General features: G+C 57.9%; 3 protein-coding genes across 5 annotated transcripts in view; all 3 read left to right on the forward strand.

Annotated features, from left to right (window-relative positions):
• The window catches only part of LOC142415236 (tumor necrosis factor ligand superfamily member 10-like), a 104460-nt gene that overhangs the window by 20480 nt on the left and 64255 nt on the right, over positions 1-19725 (forward strand). The window lies entirely within an intron of this gene.
• Positions 6390-9983, forward strand: LOC142415255 (HEPACAM family member 2-like). 3 transcript variants are annotated; one of them, XR_012777334.1, is made up of 5 exons: positions 6390-6464; positions 7286-7687; positions 8579-8691; positions 8994-9221; positions 9899-9983. XR_012777334.1 is itself a non-coding variant. In XM_075513329.1 (4 exons), the coding sequence occupies exons 1-4, from the start codon at positions 6413-6415 to the stop codon at positions 9093-9095; spliced, it is 669 nt and encodes a 222-aa protein (XP_075369444.1). In that variant the 5' UTR covers positions 6390-6412; the 3' UTR covers positions 9096-9241. The 3 variants fall into 3 exon arrangements, 2 of the variants coding, with proteins under 2 accessions (XP_075369444.1, XP_075369443.1); XM_075513329.1 differs by lacking the exon at positions 9899-9983 and having other exon boundaries at positions 8994-9241; XM_075513328.1 differs by lacking the exons at positions 8579-8691; positions 8994-9221; positions 9899-9983 and having other exon boundaries at positions 7286-8108.
• Positions 10176-16923, forward strand: LOC142415254 (uncharacterized). Its single transcript, XM_075513327.1, has 5 exons — positions 10176-11365; positions 12115-12516; positions 14289-14387; positions 15144-15187; positions 16304-16923. Exons 1-5 carry the CDS (start codon positions 11314-11316, stop codon positions 16487-16489), a joined length of 783 nt encoding a protein of 260 aa, XP_075369442.1. The 5' UTR covers positions 10176-11313; the 3' UTR covers positions 16490-16923.

Consider the following 19725-nt stretch of genomic DNA (forward strand, 5'->3'; position numbering starts at 1 on the left):
AAAGGAGGAAAGCAGAAGCTGTAAGAGGCAGCAAGAGGTGAAAGGCAGAAGAGAAGATGCAAAATAAAAAGAGAATAAAGATTCCCAGAAGTCAGAGTTACATCTGAGAAAATATTGCATGTTCAAAGAAGCAATCCCCAGCAGCAGTTAAGGACGCTTTTAAATGCACGTACGTAAGCCCTGCTGAAAGGTAACGAGAAGTTTCACTATCGACGTTTGCCGAGTCAGACTTCAGCATCAAAAAAGAGGGAAGGAAAAAAAAAAAGCCACTTGTGAAAGACACAGAGCACAAGTAATCCGGCGGAACACAGGAAAAGGAGCGTTAGCCCTTTCTCCTGCATCAAAATCCTTCCCTTAAAACATTGGTGATGCAGAAAACTGATTTTTCAGGGGAAAGCAGGAGTCAAGCAGGACGTTTGTGCCGGTAGGTCCAGGCAGCAGATAGAGGGGGTGTCACGCAGGTTGCTGGTTGCTGCCTGCTCTCCCTCTGCAACCGTTTCTTCCATTGAGAGGTTCGTATTGTGCTGATGGGCATATTAACGTAAAAGCCGGGAGTCACAGAGCGTGACCCTTTATGCTCGGCGACGTACAAGAAGGGGCAAAACTATTCCCTGCATAAGTTTAGGGAAGGAAGAAATGAGTATATTTTGAATGGCGAGATTATATATATCCAAGCCCTTGAGGACTTGTAATTTACCTCATCTGGAAAAGCTCACGAGCTCCACCGAGCCTCCAAGGCTTTGTATCAGCAAGTTTGCAGCAAATCACCTGGATAAAGGATGCACGTAAGCTTTTTTCCTCCGGTTTTCAGGTTTAATCTTGCTTCCCACAAGCCTTTCATTTTATTTCTGTGTCCTTTCCACGTATTTGCAGCCATGGTGCGTATCTTTCTGGATATTGTACACAAATCCTTTATTGCGGCTCCAGGTGAAGAGGATTGGAAGGCAATTAGGTAATAAAAGGGCAGCCTTTTCCCACGGGTGTGGTGTTGAATTGTGGTCCATAAAATCGGCCTCAAAGCTTTCCCTAGGGCAGAGAAGCAAAGGGGGTTGTGGTGGTTTTCTGTGCCGAAAAGGAACGGGAAGCGAGTGCTGCGGGGGGAAAGGTGTGTGTGTGTCTGTGAGCAGCAATAGCCAGGAGGGCGGGGATTTTCTGCTATTCCCCCAGCGTTTTTGAGGAGGAAGCCAGCAGGAGGCTGCTGCATCCCAACATCGGGTGGGCTTCCCTAGGAAAATGTACCGTTATAGCTCAAATATGCTGGCTGTTTCCAGGCTAAAAGTGAAGGGAAGGAACTTTACTCTTTCCAGCTTGTTCTTCCCCAAAACTGGAAAAACTGGGCTTTTTGGTGACGTTCAAACGCGTTGCACGGCGTGTTGTCTGGCAGAGATGGTTGCTTGAGTTGGAGATGCCCTGGCATGTGCTCGGGGGATCAGTGCTAAAGAAATCACCTAAGTGCTAATCGGAAAGGGGGATGTGTTTGTCACGCAGACTAATGTGGCTGTCAAATGTTAACGAATACAAATAAAATCTTTGTGGGTGTAACTTTTCAGAAGGTGTACGGTAAGAGACGAGAACGCGCTGTGGCCTGGGGTGAGGGGGATGATGGTTACCTGGCGGCTGCTGCTACAGTCAGTGATTGTAAGCTGATTTTTTCATGTTGAAATATAAAGTGATCGCGGTGGAATAGTAATTTTTTCCTTTAGCTTGAGCGGATGAGGGGAAGGCTGTGGATGTTGTCTGTCTAGGCTTCAGTAAAGCCTTTGACACGGTCTCCCGCAGCATTCTCCTGGAGAAACTGGCTGCTCATGGCTTGGACGGGCGTACTCTTCGCTGGGTAAAGAACTGGCTGGATGGCCGGGCCCAAAGAGTGGTGGTGAATGGAGTTCACTCCAGCTGGTGGCCGGTCACCAGTGGTGTTCCCCAGGGCTCAGTGCTGGGGCCAGTCCCGTTCAATATCTTCATCAATGGTCTGGACGAGGGGATCGAGTGCACCCTCAGTCAGTTTGCAGATGACACCAAGTTGTGCGGGAGTGTTGATCTGCTGAGGGGAGGAAGGCTCTGCAGAGGGACCTGGACAGGCTGGATCCATGGGCCGGGGCCAACTGTGTGAGGTTCAACAGGGCTCAGTGCCGGGTCCTGCACTTGGGCCACAGCAACCCCATGCAACGCTGCAGGCTTGGGGAAGAGCGGCTGGAAAGTGCCCGGCGGAAAAGGACCTGGGGTGTTGGTCGACAGCCAGCTGAACATGAGCCAGCAGTGTGCCCAGGTGGCCAAGAAGGCCAATGGCATCCTGGCTTGTGTCAGGAATAGTGTGGCCAGCAGGACTGGGGCAGTGATCGTCCCCTGTACTGGGCACTGGAGAGGCCGCACCTCGAGTGCTGTGTTCAGTGTTGGGCCCCTCACTCCCAGAGAGACATTGAGGGGCTGGAGCGTGTCCAGAGAAGGGCAACGGAGCTGGGGAAGGGTCTGGAGCACAAGGCTGATGGAGAGCGGCTGAGGAACTGGGGTTGTTCAGCCTGGAGAAAAGGAGGCTGAGGGGAGACCTCATCGCTCTCTACAACTGCCTGAAAGGAGGGGGTAGAGAGGTGGGGTCGGTCTCTTCTCCCAGGTAACAAGTGATGGGATGAGAGGAAATGGCCTCAAGTTGCGCCAGGGGAGGTTTAGACTGGATATGAGGAAACTTTACTTCACTGAAAGGGTTATCAAGCACTGGCACAGGCTGCCCAGGGAAGTGGTGGAGTCCCCATCCCTGGAGGTATTTAAAGGACGTTTGGATGAGGTGCTTAGGGACATGGTGTAGTGGTGGGCTGGGCAGTGTTGGGTTTACGGTTGGACTCGATGATCTTGAAGGTCTTTTCCAACCTATACGATTCTGTGATTCTGTGCTTTCTCAGCTATACTTAGATTAGGCTTCAATTTCCTTATGCTTGTAACTCTTTAAGGGGTTCGATTTAGACGCTTTAACCTTCTCAAAGAGGAGACTGTGGCAATAGGCGGGCGGGCGCAGAGCCCCGCGCTCCCACTGCCTGGGGCTGGCTGCCTGCTGGGGGAAGGCACGTCTGCTTTGCTCTGCCCTTTTTGAGACCTAACCATAGCAGATAGGTTCGTCCATAAAATGCTGCTGTCGGAAAACCATCAACCTGAGTAAAGCAGTGGGGGGTTTTGGTTTGGTTTGTTTTTTTTTTTTTCCTCCTCTTTCCCCCTAAAGCACAAGTCTGAGGCACAGGGCTGGAGGCTCCTCTTGACCGGAGGAGGAGGAGGGAGTCTTATGGCAATCCCAAAAATAACCTGGGAAAGACACATCTATGGGACTTCTTAATAAGAGCGTTACCGGAGAGCACCTGATGCTAAACTCACGGCACTTCTGCTGTGAAAACGGCCTGTTTGGACTGAAATGCTGTTACTGTTTTCCTGGTGTCTCTTGACTGATGGATGTGCCGTTTCCCATGGCGATGGGCTGGTGATGACATCTGTGGCTTGTAAAGCCCTTTCAGTGGGTCCTTGCTTCCCCATCACCATCAAAAAAAATATCCTAAGTCCTAAAATATCCTAAATGTCCCAATTTCAGGACACTTCAGAGAGAGAAGACAACTCTCGTGCACTTTACCTGTTATGCGCTGGCAGAGACAAACTGTACGTATTGCATGTTCGTAGCTGTAAAAGGGCCAGAAAAGGAAGAAGGGCTGAAAAAGGAAGAAGTTCTTCCCCAGCCAGTGTAATACTGCAGGTCTCCTTTACGGAGAAATTGTGCTCATCTGCTCAAATTCTGATTTTTGGGGGCAAAAGGAGAAGATCCTGAGTCCTGCCCGGTTTTGGACTGCAGCTCTCTGACCCTCCGGGAGCGGGGCACCAGGCTGGTAACTCATCCCCGGGCCGTGGTTGCCTTTTGGAGACCATCAGCTTCCCCTGTGCAGGGAAAATCCAATGGACCGGTGGAGGTGTCAAGGGGTCGTTCTGCCCACCTCGCCCCGCTGTCCCCTGAGCTGCGAATCTCCATCCCGAGAGAGGAAAATACCCAGTGATGGCTCCCGGCTCCTTCCCGTGCCCTGCGGAGGTCCATGACCAGCAGCTTCCATCCTCGTGGTCATGACTTGGCCGTGTCCCAGGGCCAGGAGACACGGGCACTTCCCCATGGCGCTGGTTGCTCGCCCCATCCTGCTCTTCCCAGGTAAGTCCAGGAGGGTCTGAGCCCCAGGGCTGTGGGACCGGAGGGTGCCTGAGCTGGGCCGAGGAAAGGGGATGGTGTCCAGGACGGCTCAGTCTGGAGACGACCCTCTGCAGCACCCGTGACCTGGGGTTTGGGGTTTATTTCTGAGTGCTGGGAGTGTGAAAGGAGGCATCTCCAGCGGGGCTGTGGTAGGAAGAGACCTTTTCTGCTGTGCTTTCATTAAACCGAGAACTTAACTGGTATTTGTCTTTAGTTATTAGAGAAACAGGTGGCTTCCCTGACCCGGAGACAAGATGTATGGAATTTGGTTGCGCCGAGCTCTCCCCTGAGAACGGGTCCTCCCTGCTGCTCACCGACGGTGTCGGGGCTACGGTGTCACCTTCAGACGGCAAACCCGAACCGGGCACGTCGCCTAGCCACGTGCAGGCGCCTGTCCCCCAGCGATGCAGGTGAAGGCAGCGGTAACTGGGGTGACAACGGCCCCGGCCACGCTCACGGGCAGGAGCGGAGGTGGGGGAGCCAGGACGTGTCTTGCTCACCCGTGGGCAACGGGCTCCGCTGTGAAGCCCAGCAGTTCGGGATATCACGGCGGCTACCGTAAACGGTCGTATTTTTACCATTTATGCACTTTTAATCCCTGTTTATTACTCTCGGTGTTTTGCAGATCCTTATTACAGTGCGGCTTCTCGAGCTGTGCTGCAGATGGAGGAGTTCTTTAAATTCCTAACTTTTCGCTTGCTGATTAGCCTTGTCCTGCCTTTGCTGCTGGTGCTCTGCAAGGTCCCCGTCTTAGTGCGAGGCGGAGGCTTCCCACGCTTCAGACAGGTAATAGTGCTTTTGCAACGCTGAGCCCGTTTTGCAGCCCTGGTACTCTCGCCTCCTGCCCTGGTGTCACTCACGGCTCTAAAATAGCCTTTGTGTGACACTGTGCACGTGGCATAGGAGGCCCCAGGTGAAAGCAAAGGTCCCGCAGCTGCCGGGACGTGCAGGCAGGACACGTGGGAATGGATGCTCAGGTATTTCTGCAGTGGATGCTTAATGGTGCTGGGCTACATCAATTCCCTGAGCGTGCACCCAGCTCCGGAAGCAAAAGAAGCCTCTGAAGAAAACACCTATACCATTAGAATTTTATTTTTAGAAATAACTACAAAGCTGTGAAGGGTAGGCAGGATGTTTCTATGTCAAGACTAGAAAAGTACCAAGGGAGGGATCTTCTGCCTCTCGGGAGGCTGCCGTAGGTGTCGGAGGTGGGGGTAAGCTCATCTGCTGCGGTTGCAAACTCCGTTTCCGCAAGGCTTTTTAGATGAACATCAGTGGCTGTGGCCAGCTGCAGAGGGCTGAGGTCTGCCCCTAAATCCTAGCTGTTCTCCCCAAAGCTGACCGACCGAGGTGCCGTCCCACGGCAAAGCAGAGCCCCTCGAGCAGAGAAAGGCTTTTTGAAGCGCGTGGGACTTCTGCAACACGACTGTTATGCCCATCGGTCCGAAACAGGCAGGAGGCAATGGGCGCTGCTGAGTGCTGTGCTCAGATTGGGATGTCGCGAGGCTTTCGCAAAGCAAACTTGAATTTTGTGATGCACCTCATGAGGTTGAGGGGGCCTTCCAAAAGCAAGGGACGCTTCAGTTCACGGAGGGAAGGAGGGAGGGAGGGAGGGAGGGAGAGTCCCCTGCAAAGCTTTCCCCTCAAATTTTCCTTTCTTCCCAAATCCTTATAGACTTTTTGTGCCCTCCAGAAACCGCTGCTCTTTCCCTGACCATCACTATCCTCTGCAGCGCCTTCATCGACCTCCTGAAATGTCCCTGCCCCCCATCCTCTTCACCCGCCTGCTCTGATGCCAACCCTCCAGCCTTCCCGCTGGAGACTTCTGATGTACCCGCATCAGTCCGGCACCCCCCGGAGCCCTCCCCACCCACCCTCCCCGGGGCTGCCCGCACCCCGCCACCCTAGCCCTTGTGTGTCGGGACAGCAGATAGCATCCTTTTGAGCTGAAGAGAGACTGCAGAGGCACCGACGTGCGGCCAGACTTCACCAGGGCTGTCTCAAGTGGTTAGAAGTCAATGGCCTAGAGCTGCTAGGACATGAGACGTGTCCTCATGCAAATGTTGAGGTCAGCACAGATGCTCAGCTTCTCATGACTGTGAGAAGAGCTCTGCTGCTTGCCCTGCTGAAGGTTGGCAATCCCCGATTGCCAAACCTTCACTGCCAGAGCTCACGACTTTGCTGCACCTCCAAGGCAAGCGAGCCATGATCTCTCTTCAGGGATGCTGCACCCTCTGCTCCATCCTGATGTTTGTCAGTAAGTCTGGGACGGGGCAGGCGGAAAGTGACTTGGGGGATGCAAAAGCTGGGACTGGGATAAGGCTGAGCTGATATGATAAGGGGAAGCAGCTGGTGGTGACCATGAAGTGCTCTCCTGAACCACAGAAGGCTAGAAATTTGGGGAGGGGAAGCACCGCAACATGGCTCATCTGCCAAAGCCACCCCCTGGGAGAGCAGTGATCCAGCTGGGGCCGGCACAGCCGTTCCCTGAGCTCCCGGTCACTGCTCCTGCTGCTGTGTCAGTGCTGCGTTACCTGGGCTGGTAACCTCTGGGCAGCCCGTGAAGGGTGATAACAGCAGGGTGGCCGTACCTTCAGAATATCTCCTCTGCTTTCATTTTTGTGATGATGATATACACGTGAAAAGGCTTTCTCTGGTTTTAGACGTGGGTTGGAAATCACAAATTTAACCCTGAGGAGGCATTCACAAGAGCTGGCCCAACCCCTGGCTGTGCCCAAGGGAAGAAAAATTATCTCTCGGGCTGATTGACTGCTGTTTCGCAGCCCGCGCAGCTCCCTGCAAGCCCTGGAGAGGCAGAGCCCTGCGCTGCCAGAGCTCGGGTCCCCCAGAAAATCCCTCCCCTCCCAAAAAGAAATATGGACGCAGCACCGGGGTGTTGCTGAGAACCGGCTTCTGTGCATGGAGCTGCAGCGAAGGGGGTGGTGGGGCGAGGTTGTGCTGCGAGCGAGCGCCCGCCCGGGCCCCGCTTGGAGAGGGGAAGGGGCAGCGGGTCCGGCCCACGCTCTCGGGCCGTGGGGTGAAGCGCGTCGCTGATCTGCCCCTTCCCCTTCTCTGCAGGGGGAAACCTGGGCGTCCTCATCAACATCCATCAGGAGGTGGTCAACGGCATCGTGGGTCAGTCCGTGCTCCTGCCCCTCTCCTACAGATTCAGCCGTGCCCCTCGCTTCCCAGTGTCGATTGTCTGGATGTTCACGAACGACATGGACGTAGTCGTCAGCTGCACGCTGCTGAACTGCTCCCTGGGTGCCGGGGGGGATCCCAGCAACTGCTCCGCAAACCGGTTCCCCCAGCCTGCGTACCGTGGCCGTGCTGAGCTCTTCCCCGAGAACGGGTCCCTGCTGCTGCGGGACCTGCAGCTCAGCGACAGCGGGGTTTACAGTGTCTCCTTCAGACCGTCGTACCAAACCCGGCGCCTCGTCCTGACCGTGCACGAGCAGCGTTCCACCCCCGAGCATCCAGGTGAGCGGAAGCGTAAGCTCCAACCCTCGGCTAGAGCCCGATTGCCAAACCCTGTGCCTGAGCCCGGCGACTGCCGCAAACAGGCTTTGGAGACGGGAGAGGACCCCGGGGTAAGGGACCGGCCTTGCCGTCCTGTCCTCCGTTTCTGCCCAGTGACCCTATCTCGGCACCCTCATCACCGTCGAGAGGGGGCCTTTCGGGGGGCCCCGGTCAGGCGCTGCGCGTTTGGGGCAACGGGGGGTTCATATTCCCATACCTCACCTCGTAAGAAGTAATCTTTGATGCCCAGGGCTGCCATCGGTGCAGTTACCAGGGTAGAATGGGGAGCTCTGTTGTACGGCATGGACCGGGTCGGGGTCCTCTTTGCTGTTCCTCCGAAAATCAGAGGCGATGGGAAGCATTTGACAACATCGGCGTTGGCAGGTGTGCAGGGCAAGCAGCAGAGCTCGGTCTTCCCAGCAGCAGGAGGAGGAGGACCCCGCAAAGGCCGGCAGAGGCATCGCCAGCTGCAGGACACCTCCGGGGAAGGGCTGTGTGTGTTTCATGCTGTGCTCGGGAAGGGACACGGCGCTGCGTGCTCGGTCTGGGAGGGTCTGGGAGGCGTTGAGGTCCCTCAGCTACCCTGCTCTGCGTGGGACCGCAGGAAGCTTGGGATTGTACCCCTACGGAGATGTCCTGCGGGCACCTGGGGAAGGTGAGAACCCCAGGAGATGCAGTGCAGAAAGGAACACGGGGTGTGCGTTCGGGTCTCGGAGCAGGACTCTTCTCCTCACCCGGCAGCAGTGCAGGCAGCTGCCAAAGTCAGGCTGACCACGTCAGCCTCGGGCACTGGACACAAAGCAAGCTCCACAGCAGACCCTGCCCAACAGCTCGCCATCTCTCCTACCACAGGCTCTGAGCTCAGCGGAGGAGGAGGGACTGCCATCCCTTGCTATGTCTTCGGGGGCTGCTACTGCTTCATCCTGCTCGTCCTGCAGCTGCTCTTCCACCTCCGATGGCGCAGGGTGAGTGCACGCCTCTGGGTGAGGTGCCTGGGGTTCTCGGGTCCCATGGGAAGGCCAGAAATGCCGGGGATGGAGCCGGCTCCTCCGCCGGGGCTGGGGACGGCCGGGCTCCGTGCCACGGAGGCGATTCGCCTCTGGTGACGCCGCTCCCAGCAGCAGACCCGTCACGAGCCGTGACCCACGGGCGGGCGGTGCCGCAGAGACGCAGCGGGTCCGTAGGACAAGGGATGTGGTGGGCCCCGCTCTCTTCTTTCACAGCTGCAGCCCGACGGTTTTGGATAACTTCTGCTTTGTGCCCACAGCCAAACTCCTGGGAGGCCTCGGACGCGGTGTCCCCCTCAGTCCCAGGGACCAAAAGCAGGCAGGGACGGCTGCGGCGCGGAGCAGCTCCGCAGTCGCCGTGATGCCGCTCCTTGAAGCTTTTGGGCGCTGCTGAAGAGAAGAGGGCGAGCGTGAGAGAGCAGCGAGAGGCGGTACCCTACGGCAGTGCTGCAGCTCGGGGCAGCACCCTCGCTGCCACGCCTGGGCAGGTTAAATGTGCTGAACTCTTTCCCGAGGCTCGTTTTCCTTGTTTTCCTTGTGTCACACGCTCTGGTTTTTCCCTTGCTGGTGGAATAGCCCCAGCGGCTGGTGAACACGGCAGCCGTCCTGCCGCAAAGCGAACGCGCTTTGCGCTGCGGCACCTCCCGCTCGCTTTGCGCGAGCAAACGTGCCCGGGACGTGCCCGCTGACGAGGCAGAGGCCCGTGGTTTCCCCAGGATAAAATGGTCGTCCAGCGGCCCCACACGACCGGCTCGGCCTTCCCCCGCGGGAGGTGGCACGCGCTCCCCTCGGAGCCGGGCCCTGCACAGCCCCAGGCAGCAGCAGCCACCCCGACCTGCCCGTGGGCGCGTGGCGGAGGGTGCCGGGCCTCCCCGCTCTGTCCCCCGCAGGGCGGCAGGACCGGGGTTGGGGGCTCACGCGAGCGCTCCCCCCCGCCCCCGGCACGTTCCCCGTGTGCCAGCGATGGTGCGGATGCCTCTGCAGCAGCCGTGTGTCACCGCTCCTCCCCTGGATCGGCCCTCCATCCCCGTGAGGGGAAGGCGACCTGTTTGTCGTCAGCCGCCTACCCCTTCCTCCAGCGCAGTACCCATCCCTCCAGTCAAACACCCCTCTCCCCCTTCAGTCCCCCCTCCTCCAGTCAAACAAACACCCCTTCCTCCAACAGCTTCTTCCCCACCAAAGCCGCGGCTGCATCTGCAGCCTCCCTCCGGGCTGTTCCAGCAGCCAAGCAAGAGGGGAGAGAATTTGCCAAAGCTTCTGGCGAGCCCAGGGTGCTCAAGGCACCGCAGCGCGGGGCTGCCAGGAACCGGGGGCTGCCAGGAACCGGGGGCTGCCAGGAACCGGGGGCTGCTTTTGCAGGGCATTTGCTGATCGTTCCCTGAGCGGGCACACGGGCAGCCCTCGGCGTTGCTGGCGCGCTGTAAACCCTGCTGGAGTTTCCACCGAGCGTCACCAGGTGAGAGGAGGTGACCCCACGCGTGTCTTGCCCTGTTCTCGCAGCCGAGAGGGCTGCGGAGCTTCGTGGCCCCGTCCCCGCTGCAGTCGTGCTTCCCCCAGTGCCCCCCCCCCCCGCGTCCCACGGCCGCGGCTACGAAGCTGTGGTCATCTCTGAACAGCAGCCACCAAGGTAAAGTGAAAATAGACAGACCGGGCTCCGCTTCTGCTCCGGCTGCCTCTCGGAGGGAGCGGCTGCGTGCGAGAGGGTCCAGACCCACCGCCTTGCCCCCACCCTCCTAACGGGGTGCTGGCGGTCATTAACTTGGGGAGCACGGCGGGGGAGCAGGAGCTGCGGAGGAGGGCAGCCCCGAGGAGCGGGCACGGGGGCACGGGGGGCTGGCGGCTCCCTGGGTCGGGGCTGTCCCCTTGCGCCCACGTCTGCAGCTCCCACTCCTCCTTCCCAGGCTCGGGTGCCCACGTCCGCAGCAGCAGCTCCCCGGCACAAGCGCTGCCACGTCCGTGCTTCCCCACGGCCCCGCTCGAGGAGAAGCACTTCCCTCTCTGCGGCCCTGCAGCCTCCTCTCATCTCTGCCTGCTGGGACCTGCCTGCAGCCCTGCCTGCAGCCCTGCCTGCCCACCCGCCTGCCCGCCCAGGGAGGGCTTAGGCAGCTCCGCTGCCCGGCACTGAGCCTGCCTGCCTGGGGGTCCGCGCCTCCGGCTGGGAGCTTTGCAAACCCTTTTGCCTGGGTGAGGACCAGCGGCGAGCAGGGCAGGGGAGCGGAGCGGAGCCGGCTGTTCCCCGGGACCCCATGGGCCGAGCTGGGCCGGGCTCCAGCGGGGACCCCCCTCTTGCCCGGGTCCCACCGCCAGCGCTCGTAGCAGCCCGCGAGCTGTGATCGCCTAGCACAGGAAGAAAGCCGGGGCTCGCACGCTCGCAAATAAACCCTGCGGCGCACGAGGGACTGAGGAAGAGTCACCAACTTCCTCCCCTACCGAGGCGACAGCTTGGAGATGCTCGCTGGCAGCCTCCCTGCAGAGCCTGTCGGGTCCGACCCCGTGCCCGAGGCGTGGTGAGCAGCCAGCCGGAGCTCCTGCTTCGCTTCCTCTGCTGTGGTCGGGGCTGGCCCCCAGCCCCCCGAAGAGATGCCATCCAGCCAGTGCCGCTGGAGCCTGGGCTCCCTCCTGCTGCTGCTCGGTGAGTCTGGGCTGAGCTGGGGGTCCCGGGGGACGGGGCGCGCTGCCGGGAGCAGCGCGGCAGAGGGGTGACGCGGAGAGCGGTGCCGGCGTGGCTCCTTGGCTGGGTGGCGGTGACAGCTGGCCGGCGGCCCCAGGGCCGACGTCCCCCCGACACGTGCCGTCGGGGACCTGCGCTGGCGTCGGTCCCGGGCAGGGGCACGGTGGCAGGAGCTGCTCCGTGCACCGGTAGATGAAGAGCAGGAGGGGGCCGTGCCTTTGCCTCCCCCTTTCCTATCGGGGCACAAGGACTCGGAGCCGCTTCACGTGTAGGTGGCCAGAGACACGACCCCGGCCGTGAAACGGCGCGGTGTGCTGAAGTGCCAAGGGACAAATAACGCCGAGGGTGCTGGATGTTTGGAGCCCATCTCTCAGCCCTCTCCGGGGCTGCTGCCCTGCCTTACGGGCAGGCTCAGCCCGCGCAGCTCCCTGCAAGCCCTGGAGAGGCAGAGCCCTGCGCTGCCAGAGCTCGGGTCCCCCAGAAAATCCCTCCCCTCCCAAAAAGAAATATGGACGCAGCACCGGGGTGTTGCTGAGAACCGGCTTCTGTGCATGGAGCTGCAGCGAAGGGGGTGGTGGGGCGAGGTTGTGCTGCGAGCGAACGCCCGCCCAGGCCCCGCTTGGAGAGGGGAAGGGGCAGCGGGTCCGGCCCACGCTCTCGGGCCGCGGGGTGAAGCGCGTCGCTGATCTGCCCCTTCCCCTTCTCTGCAGGGGGAAACCTGGGCGTCCTCATCAACATCCATCAGGAGGTGGTCAACGGCACCGTGGGTCAGTCCGTGCTCCTGCCCCTCTCCTACAGATTCAGCCGTGCCCCTCGCTTCCCAGTGTCGATTGTCTGGACGTTCACGAACGGCACTAACGTACTCATGAGCTGCACGCTGCTGAACTGCTCCCTGGGTGCCGGGGGGGATCCCAGCAACTGCTCCGCAAACCGGTTCCCCCAGCCTGCGTACCGTGGCCGTGCTGAGCTCTTCCCCGAGAACGGGTCCCTGCTGCTGCGGGACCTGCAGCTCAACGACAGCGGGGTTTACAGTGTCTCCTTCAGAGAGCCGTACCAAACCCGGCACCTCGTCCTGACCGTGCACGAGCAGCGTTCCACCCCCGAGCATCCAGGTGAGCGGAAGCGTAAGCTCCAACCCTCGGCTAGAGCCCGATTGCCAAACCCTGTGCCTGAGCCCGGCGACTGCCGCAAACAGGCTTTGGAGACGGGAGAGGACCCCGGGGTAAGGGACCGGCCTTGCCGTCCTGTCCTCCGTTTCTGCCCAGTGACCCTATCTCGGCACCCTCATCACCGTCGAGAGGGGGCCTTTCGGGGGGCCCCGGTCAGGCGCTGCGCGTTTGGGGCAACGGGGGGGTTCACTCCTGCCCGTGCAGAGGAACGACAGACATCTCCTGCGCTGCCCCGGCCCCGCGCGCGGCAAGGAGCGGGCGCTGGCAGAGTATTTGTCCCTCCTCTGACATGGGTGAGCTGAAGAGAGGATTTCCCGGGATGTCTTAGATGGTGCTTTCGGTCTCTTCTCTTTATGGCAGGAAACCCATCCTGTCTTGCACTTCTAGCTTAATCGAAGTAGAAGGGCTTCCTGTGCAGCTGGGCGTCTCTACGTGAGAAACGCTCTTTTGTCAGCCTTGCGTTTACCCAGCGTGAACGGCTACGGAGGAGGGACGGGCTGGGAAACCGAAGCGCTGGGTTTGGGTCCCGTACCGGAGGAAAGCCAGTATTCACTGGGGAGACTAGGGCGCTCGGGGATAAATCTGTGGCTTCGTGGGCTAAGGAAAATACACCAAATTATTGCTATTTATGCCTGTGCAAGTTGCGTATATCACGGGGCAGGGGCAGTCAGTTAAGCTGGCAGCCTCGGTCCCCTTGGCAGGATGGGCTCCTTCTTTAACCTGCCCGAGTCCGGCGTGTTTATTCACGCTGCCGCGCAGTCCTGATGATGTCCTCGCACCCATCTCTCCCTCTGTGTTTGTTTCTTGCCGTTCCCTGCTTTATCCCTCTCCACAGTGAACACAGGGGTTCTGAAGACCTAACTTTGCATTCAGTAAATTCCCAGTTCCCTCCCTGGGTTTCACCTCCTCCGCTGGATCTCTGCCGTCTCTCAAGGCGGGGAACAGAGCACGCTTCCTTCGTACCAAGGACTCTTCCACGGCTCTGCTGCCACCCTATATACACCGTACATGAAATGATCTCCGTGGCGGTATCTGGCACGCTTCAGTACAAATCGCTGCGTGTAGCACCGGCACGTCCGCGCCTCCTGCGCTAGGACTGGCGAGCTCCTTCCCTGTCCCCTCCGGCAGTGCCGTGGGCTGTGCGCATGGCTCACACTCTCCCCAGGATAGAAATATATCTAAGAATATTCTTCTGGGCTGACATACAAATTCCAGCCGCTGGCCAGCACGGGGTGAAGCTGTCGGCCGTCTTCTCGGCAGTGCCGACAGGGAACCCTCCGCACCTCCACGTGGCTTTGGGGGCTGGGGGAAGATGCCCATGGCAAACCCCAGGGACCGGTTATGAGTCTGAGCCCTGCCCGGCTCCGTGCTGAGCACCCCCAGCTGCCGGGTGCGGCACCCCAAGGGCTGCGGTGTCAGAGCCACAGCAACCCCCACGGCACAGGGCGTGCAGCCCACGGGGCACGCTCGGCGCAGGCAGACACGCAGGCCGTCAGCGCGGGAAAGGAAATTCATTAATACTTGAGCTGTAGGCGCGGGTGGGCTTTTTGCACTGCAGTATTTCCTTTGACCTGTGCGTCCGTAACGCCGCTCTCCCCGTGCTGCTCCCTGATCCCAAGGAGAGTGCTGCGATCGGCGGGAATGCTCTAGAAAACGCGGTGAAACCCCTGCGATTGCTTGTTTAGAAAATACACCGCCTGTTTTCTTTCAAACAGCAGACGCCACGGAGCGTGACCGCATCTGTTACTATGCGAGTGGAATTTGTTCAAGCTTCCTCCTGCTGCTCCTGCTCTTCTGCTGCGTACGGCACTGGGGTGAGTGGATCTGCTCCTGCTTTTTACCCTTCCGGCTTGCATCCTCCAGCTGGCCCAGGAATACTCTTGGGTGTTAAAGGTAGTGGAGGGCTCAGGAGTTGCCTGGGCGCTGCTCTTCACACCCAAATTATTCCTTCTGTAAGGGCACCTCTCAAACGTGCCGCCTCCTTCCGCTCATAAGAGTTGCCGGATGCATTTCAAGTTCGTAACGCAGCTTAACGAAGCAGAAGCACAGCATGGGTCTGTTGCAAGGGGTTTCTGCAGAGCTCCTACCTTTTGGTGCCGTGACCAGAATCAAGACACTGAAACACGTCTGGTCTGTAAGAGAGGTACAATTTCACGGCCTCCGAAATGCATCCTCTAAGTGTGGCCATGACTATCCTGTTACTTTAATGTTAAATGTAGTTAAATGTTAAATGTAGTTACTTTAAAACTCCAGCTGGGGAGAAATACCTTGGGGTGTTTCTGCTTTAAAATAAGCCCACAAGGTGCGTATCTCCACAGCTTCCCTCAGTGACGTCTCCAAAACCTTCATCCCCGAGGATGCTTTTGTCAGGAAACCAACTCATTTCTTTACAAGCGGGAGATTTCACTTGCACTTAAAGTAATTACAGAAATCTCCATCTTAAAAGTAAAATCCACGTCACCCCCCTGGTGAAAGTGCCAATAGAGTAATCCTGGTTCTCCAGCGCTGGTAGAGAGGAAGGTGTGGACCATCAGCGTGCCTGCCAGATAATAAAACGCTCTTTTTCCTAGGTGCAGCTCAGCAGAAGAAGAGGAGAATCATTAAACAACAGCAGGTACAGGGGAAAATCTGAAAGCTCTGGGGCACAGGCATCTGGGTAACTGCTAACCGCTGGCTTGAATGAGATGTACTAGGCTGCAAGAATCGGGTGCTGGATATAAAATTAAGAAGTTCATTCATTATTGTAAGGGAGGGCTGCAAGGTGCCTGCCCTTCCCCCAGCTGCGCTGCAGCTGCACGCTTCCCCTCCACCTCCGTCCCGGCCAGACCCCAAACCACGAACCTTACCTTCACGGCTGAGGAGCCTTGGGACAGCTCTGGCCAGCAGCAGCAAGGAAAATGCAGAACGGTTAAATGCAGAGAAAAGCGCAGATAATCACCCCTCCCTGCAGGGGAGCGCACCGCTATCTGCGTGACTAGTGTCGTGAGGTTCTGTTAAAGCAGGGATTTATGTTAAAGCAGGGATTTATGTTAAAGCACTTCTTCAGGGAGCGGTGTGAATGATCTAGGGACTCGTCTCACACAGAGTTTTACCTGTGAAAAATAAGTAAAGCCGAGAGGAAGAGGCAGAGAAACCAAGAAGGAGATGTGAAAGCAAGATGGCTCAAGTCATTTCTCTGCTCGCCACGTAGTGCTGGGAAGGTGACCCCGTGGGCTGGCAGGCGTCCCAGAAGTACTGGAGCACTCCAGAGAGCGTGTCTTGCAGATCCTACCAGCCCATAGTTGTTTCCACGCACGGAGGGTTTTGTGATTATTTTTTTTCCGGTGAAAACAGCCAAGGTCGAGGGTAGGTTCCCCACCCTGTGCTCTCTGGTCTGGAAACCAGGACAAAACTTCAGCAAAGGTTTTCATCCCTGTTTCCAGTGTCCATTGGGCTCTCCCATCTGCTCGCCAGGCTGTGTCTGTTTTGTCCGAGAGGTCCTCGGGCAAAGTAGATGTCACCCTCAAGTGCACCTGATGGGCTGAGCCAGTTTTGCATCCATGGGGTGGAGGAGCTGGGACCAACGTTCACCCACCGCTGCTGTGGGTAAAGCCATCTGGGCTTCGTGTAGCTCCTGCCTCTGCCAGCTCCTCGTTGCGTGCAGACCGTCAGTAGTGCTGGACCCCTCCTGAGCCCAACACAGCCTCTGGAGAAGGCTCTCATCTTTGGTGTTTTCTTTGTTCTTCTCTAGATCCCAAGTGTGGAGGAGTCCCACATGGAAAGCACTGCGGTGAGGGACACGGCCCCCATTTACGCCAGCATTGAAGACAGCTTTGAACAGTCACAGCCAAGACCAACGCCAGAGGTCGTGTACACATCCATAACTTCTCCTGGTCCGCCAGCACCGGACACTGGACCCTGCCATCTCCTGCTTTGACCGGGGGAGCGGCCTCAAGCGGGAGCTTCGCGGAAGGTGGTCGTGCCTCAAAGCAAAGAGGGTGTTTCTGTCGCTGATGCCGTCTCTGCTGACGCTGCACCCTCGGTGCTCCCCCTCCGCAGCTCCGCACGCTGAGCCTAGGCTGTAAAGGATTTGGAGCACCAGACTACAGAAATGCATTAGTTTGCCTCAAACCGCAGCCTCTCTTGAATTTGAGGGACGAGCTGGTTTTAGTTCTTCCTGGAGACTTCCTGAGTGTACAAAGACACCCGGCGTAAGAGAAAGATGCTTAAGGCAAAGGCAAAGCAACAGTGTGTCCGTGGGAAGCTTGCTTCCATAGGCTCATCTTAATTTGAGGGGTAATGGAGAGCATTAAATGGATTTTAATCATGTGTCCCAGGTTCACTACCAATAGTCTTGTCATATTAAAAGAATATATGAAGATCCTTTGACCTGAGAAGTTGTCCTTATTTTTGTGAGTATGCCAAGTAATTGCTGAGCAGACTCTTCCTCCAATGAAATTTGCTTGGCCGGTCCCAGGGCAGCAGGTACCTCCACTGTTGTTTTGAAATGTCCCTCTGAAGCACAAGGAGATGGGGCTTTCTGTACAATGGATTTCCTGGCACGTAATGCCATTTCCTCAAAACTGTACGCATGGGTGGAAGAAGGCCGAGCTGTCCAATTCTAGTTTAAAATTAAAAGGTCACGTCTCCCCCAGCAGCACCGGCATTTTCAGGCGTCTTTAAAATGCAGTGAGGGCATAAATTGGTTTTGTTTCCCTCGGGGTTTCACGGAAAGCCAGTTAGTACGTAGCAAAACCTAGGGCCCCGTCAGCAATAAATGGATGCTACAAAAGGAGGAGAGAGCCCTTGGCATCTCCCAACCGCAGCCGCTGTCGGCGCGCGCGGGGATGGCCAGGCTGCAGGGCAGGGCTCCCTTGGAGCCTCCTGCCTCTCTCCCTTTTTTTGGGTGCTCCTCTGCCGGCTGGGATGACGTTCAAGAGGGACGATGCTAAAGATGATGTTCAAAGCGCCAAGCACAAGGAGTCTGCTCCCACCGGTGCTGCACCTTCCTCCCCTCCTGCCCTCTTCCCTCCAGGCAGGAAGGAAAGAGCACCCGAGGCCGGAGGCTGCCTCCGACGCTCCCGCCTGCTGTGAGTGAGGGAAGAAGCCTTTTCCTGCAGAGACACGTGCGGTGGGCCCACGCAGAGACACGCGTGGGCTTTCGCTTTCTTCTCGCCTGCGTCTCCAGCTGAGCGTCCTCCAGCCCCTCGGCTGGCGCCGGGTGGAAGACCTGCCTCGGGGCCTGGCTGCTCTGCCCTTGGAAAGCCCTGCCGGCGTTCGTCACGGCAGAGCTCTGCTCCGGGAAACAGAAGTGGCTCAGAAACGCTCTTGTTCAATGAAGTCACGAAAGCTGAAAACTTGCATTAGGTGAAGACAGACCTACTGCTGCGGTTAACGTGCAGGAGAGATGAAAGTACTAAAAAAGTGAAGAAGGAGAAAATAAGTACGCAGGAAATACGGCTTAGGCTAAAGCACGTATGGCCGCTGCCCTACCGCCGGTCCTCTCGGCAGAGCCGGGGTCTGTCTCTGCCCCACCGCTGAAGGACTTTGGAAACGCCGTCCCTGGGGAGCAGGCAAGGGCAGGGGAGGGCTGCTCAGGACACGGCTCTGGTCCTCAGCACCTGCCAGCAGCCGTGGAGCCCATTGAAAGGCTCAGCAGAATAACCTCGTGGTCTCCCCCTGTGTCCGGTAAGCCACAAAATAATCTCAGCCCTGGAGCAAAATGAAGACCTAGAACTGAATTCATGTATCCACGAATCACCCAGAAACACGACTGCCCTGTTATCAGCATCTGTGTCTCCCAGAGCAGCCTCTCCCCCCTGGAGAAAACACCTCTGGGCAGCCCAGCCAGGGGCCGTGCTCCAGAAACACCCCAGGCTGAGCTCTGCTTCCCAGAAGATAACACCAAGAGGCAGGATCAACCCCCAACCCTCTGCAGATCTGTGAGTCTGCAGTAAAGCTTTTCAGCTGTTGCAGGGCACGCACAAGCCGTCCCGTATCTCCTCTACCCTCGCGTTGTCCTCTTCTGCTTCCCACGGTGGCACCCAGCCGGTACCTCCGGTTGCTTTGTACCGTGTCGGTGCCGAATGCCCGCGGAGGGAGAGGAAATCTCATTGCCTTGAAGCCGCGCGCGCCGTGAGCTGCTGGTTTGTTGTGGACCTCTGTAGTACGGACCTGCACTTCACGGGGGGATTAAACCCTCCCTGTGGGGCTCGGGTCTTGGCCTTACACCGGGAGCTGCGGCACCCCTGCAAAGGGGGTTGATCTCCGTTTGAATGTGTTCTTCAGCTGCAGAAATGAGGTAAGCTACGACCGACGGTCTTCCTTAAGGGAAGCTTTTGACGCTTCGTGTGCTGCCGACAGGCTGCTGGGAGTATAAAAGTGGGATCTGGGTTAAGCAACCAGCTAGGTGATAGCAGCTGCCCTCTTGGAATGAAATTATACTTTGGCGATCAGCGGAAAGACAGATTTCTCCCTAATTATGCCTGAGATAGGCTGAAAACAGCAGGAAGTGAAGTTCTGCAAGAGTTGCCAGAATTTTGCCTTATCCTTCTGCTTTTTGGTAAGGTTGGGAGCTAGAGAGGAAGAGGAACCGACTACGTTTGACACAGACCAACCGCTGCGGCTCCGTGAGAGAATATATAGGCATGCGATGGGCCAGATAGATAAAGGAACACAGCCCGGGAGATCAGCCCGCCGCCGAGCTGTTGTACCAAACCGGCAGGTCAATTTAGTATGGATTTTATTTTGGACTTGGAAAATGGAGCGATCGAGCAAAATTCACCTGATGGGCTGGCTTGTTTCTGTATACGAAGGGCTTGTGGTACAAGGCTTAACGCCGCGCAGGGTGCCGGGGTGGGGTTTGATGGGTGGTAGCACGAAGGTGTGCTGTGATTCTTGGGGTTTACTCGTCCCGCTCAGCCTCACCAGAGCCACTTCTGCCAACGACCCTTTTCCCAGGGGTGAAATCTGCTGTCTCGTCAGGTTTATTCCCCATCGGTAACTACCATCGGCTTTTGAAAGACACCTCTCTGGGGCCGGAGTCGTTGGGATGGAGGGTGAGGAGCGGTGCCCTGGCAGGACGGAGCCGTGCAGCCGGGCTGGTCCCTCTCCGCCCGGGTGAGCTGGCGGTGGCGTGGAGAGGAAGGGAGCGGAGAGGTCTCGCTGAGCTCA

Source organism: Mycteria americana, chromosome 10 (genome assembly GCF_035582795.1).
Source record: "Mycteria americana isolate JAX WOST 10 ecotype Jacksonville Zoo and Gardens chromosome 10, USCA_MyAme_1.0, whole genome shotgun sequence".
NCBI lineage: Eukaryota > Metazoa > Chordata > Aves > Ciconiiformes > Ciconiidae > Mycteria > Mycteria americana.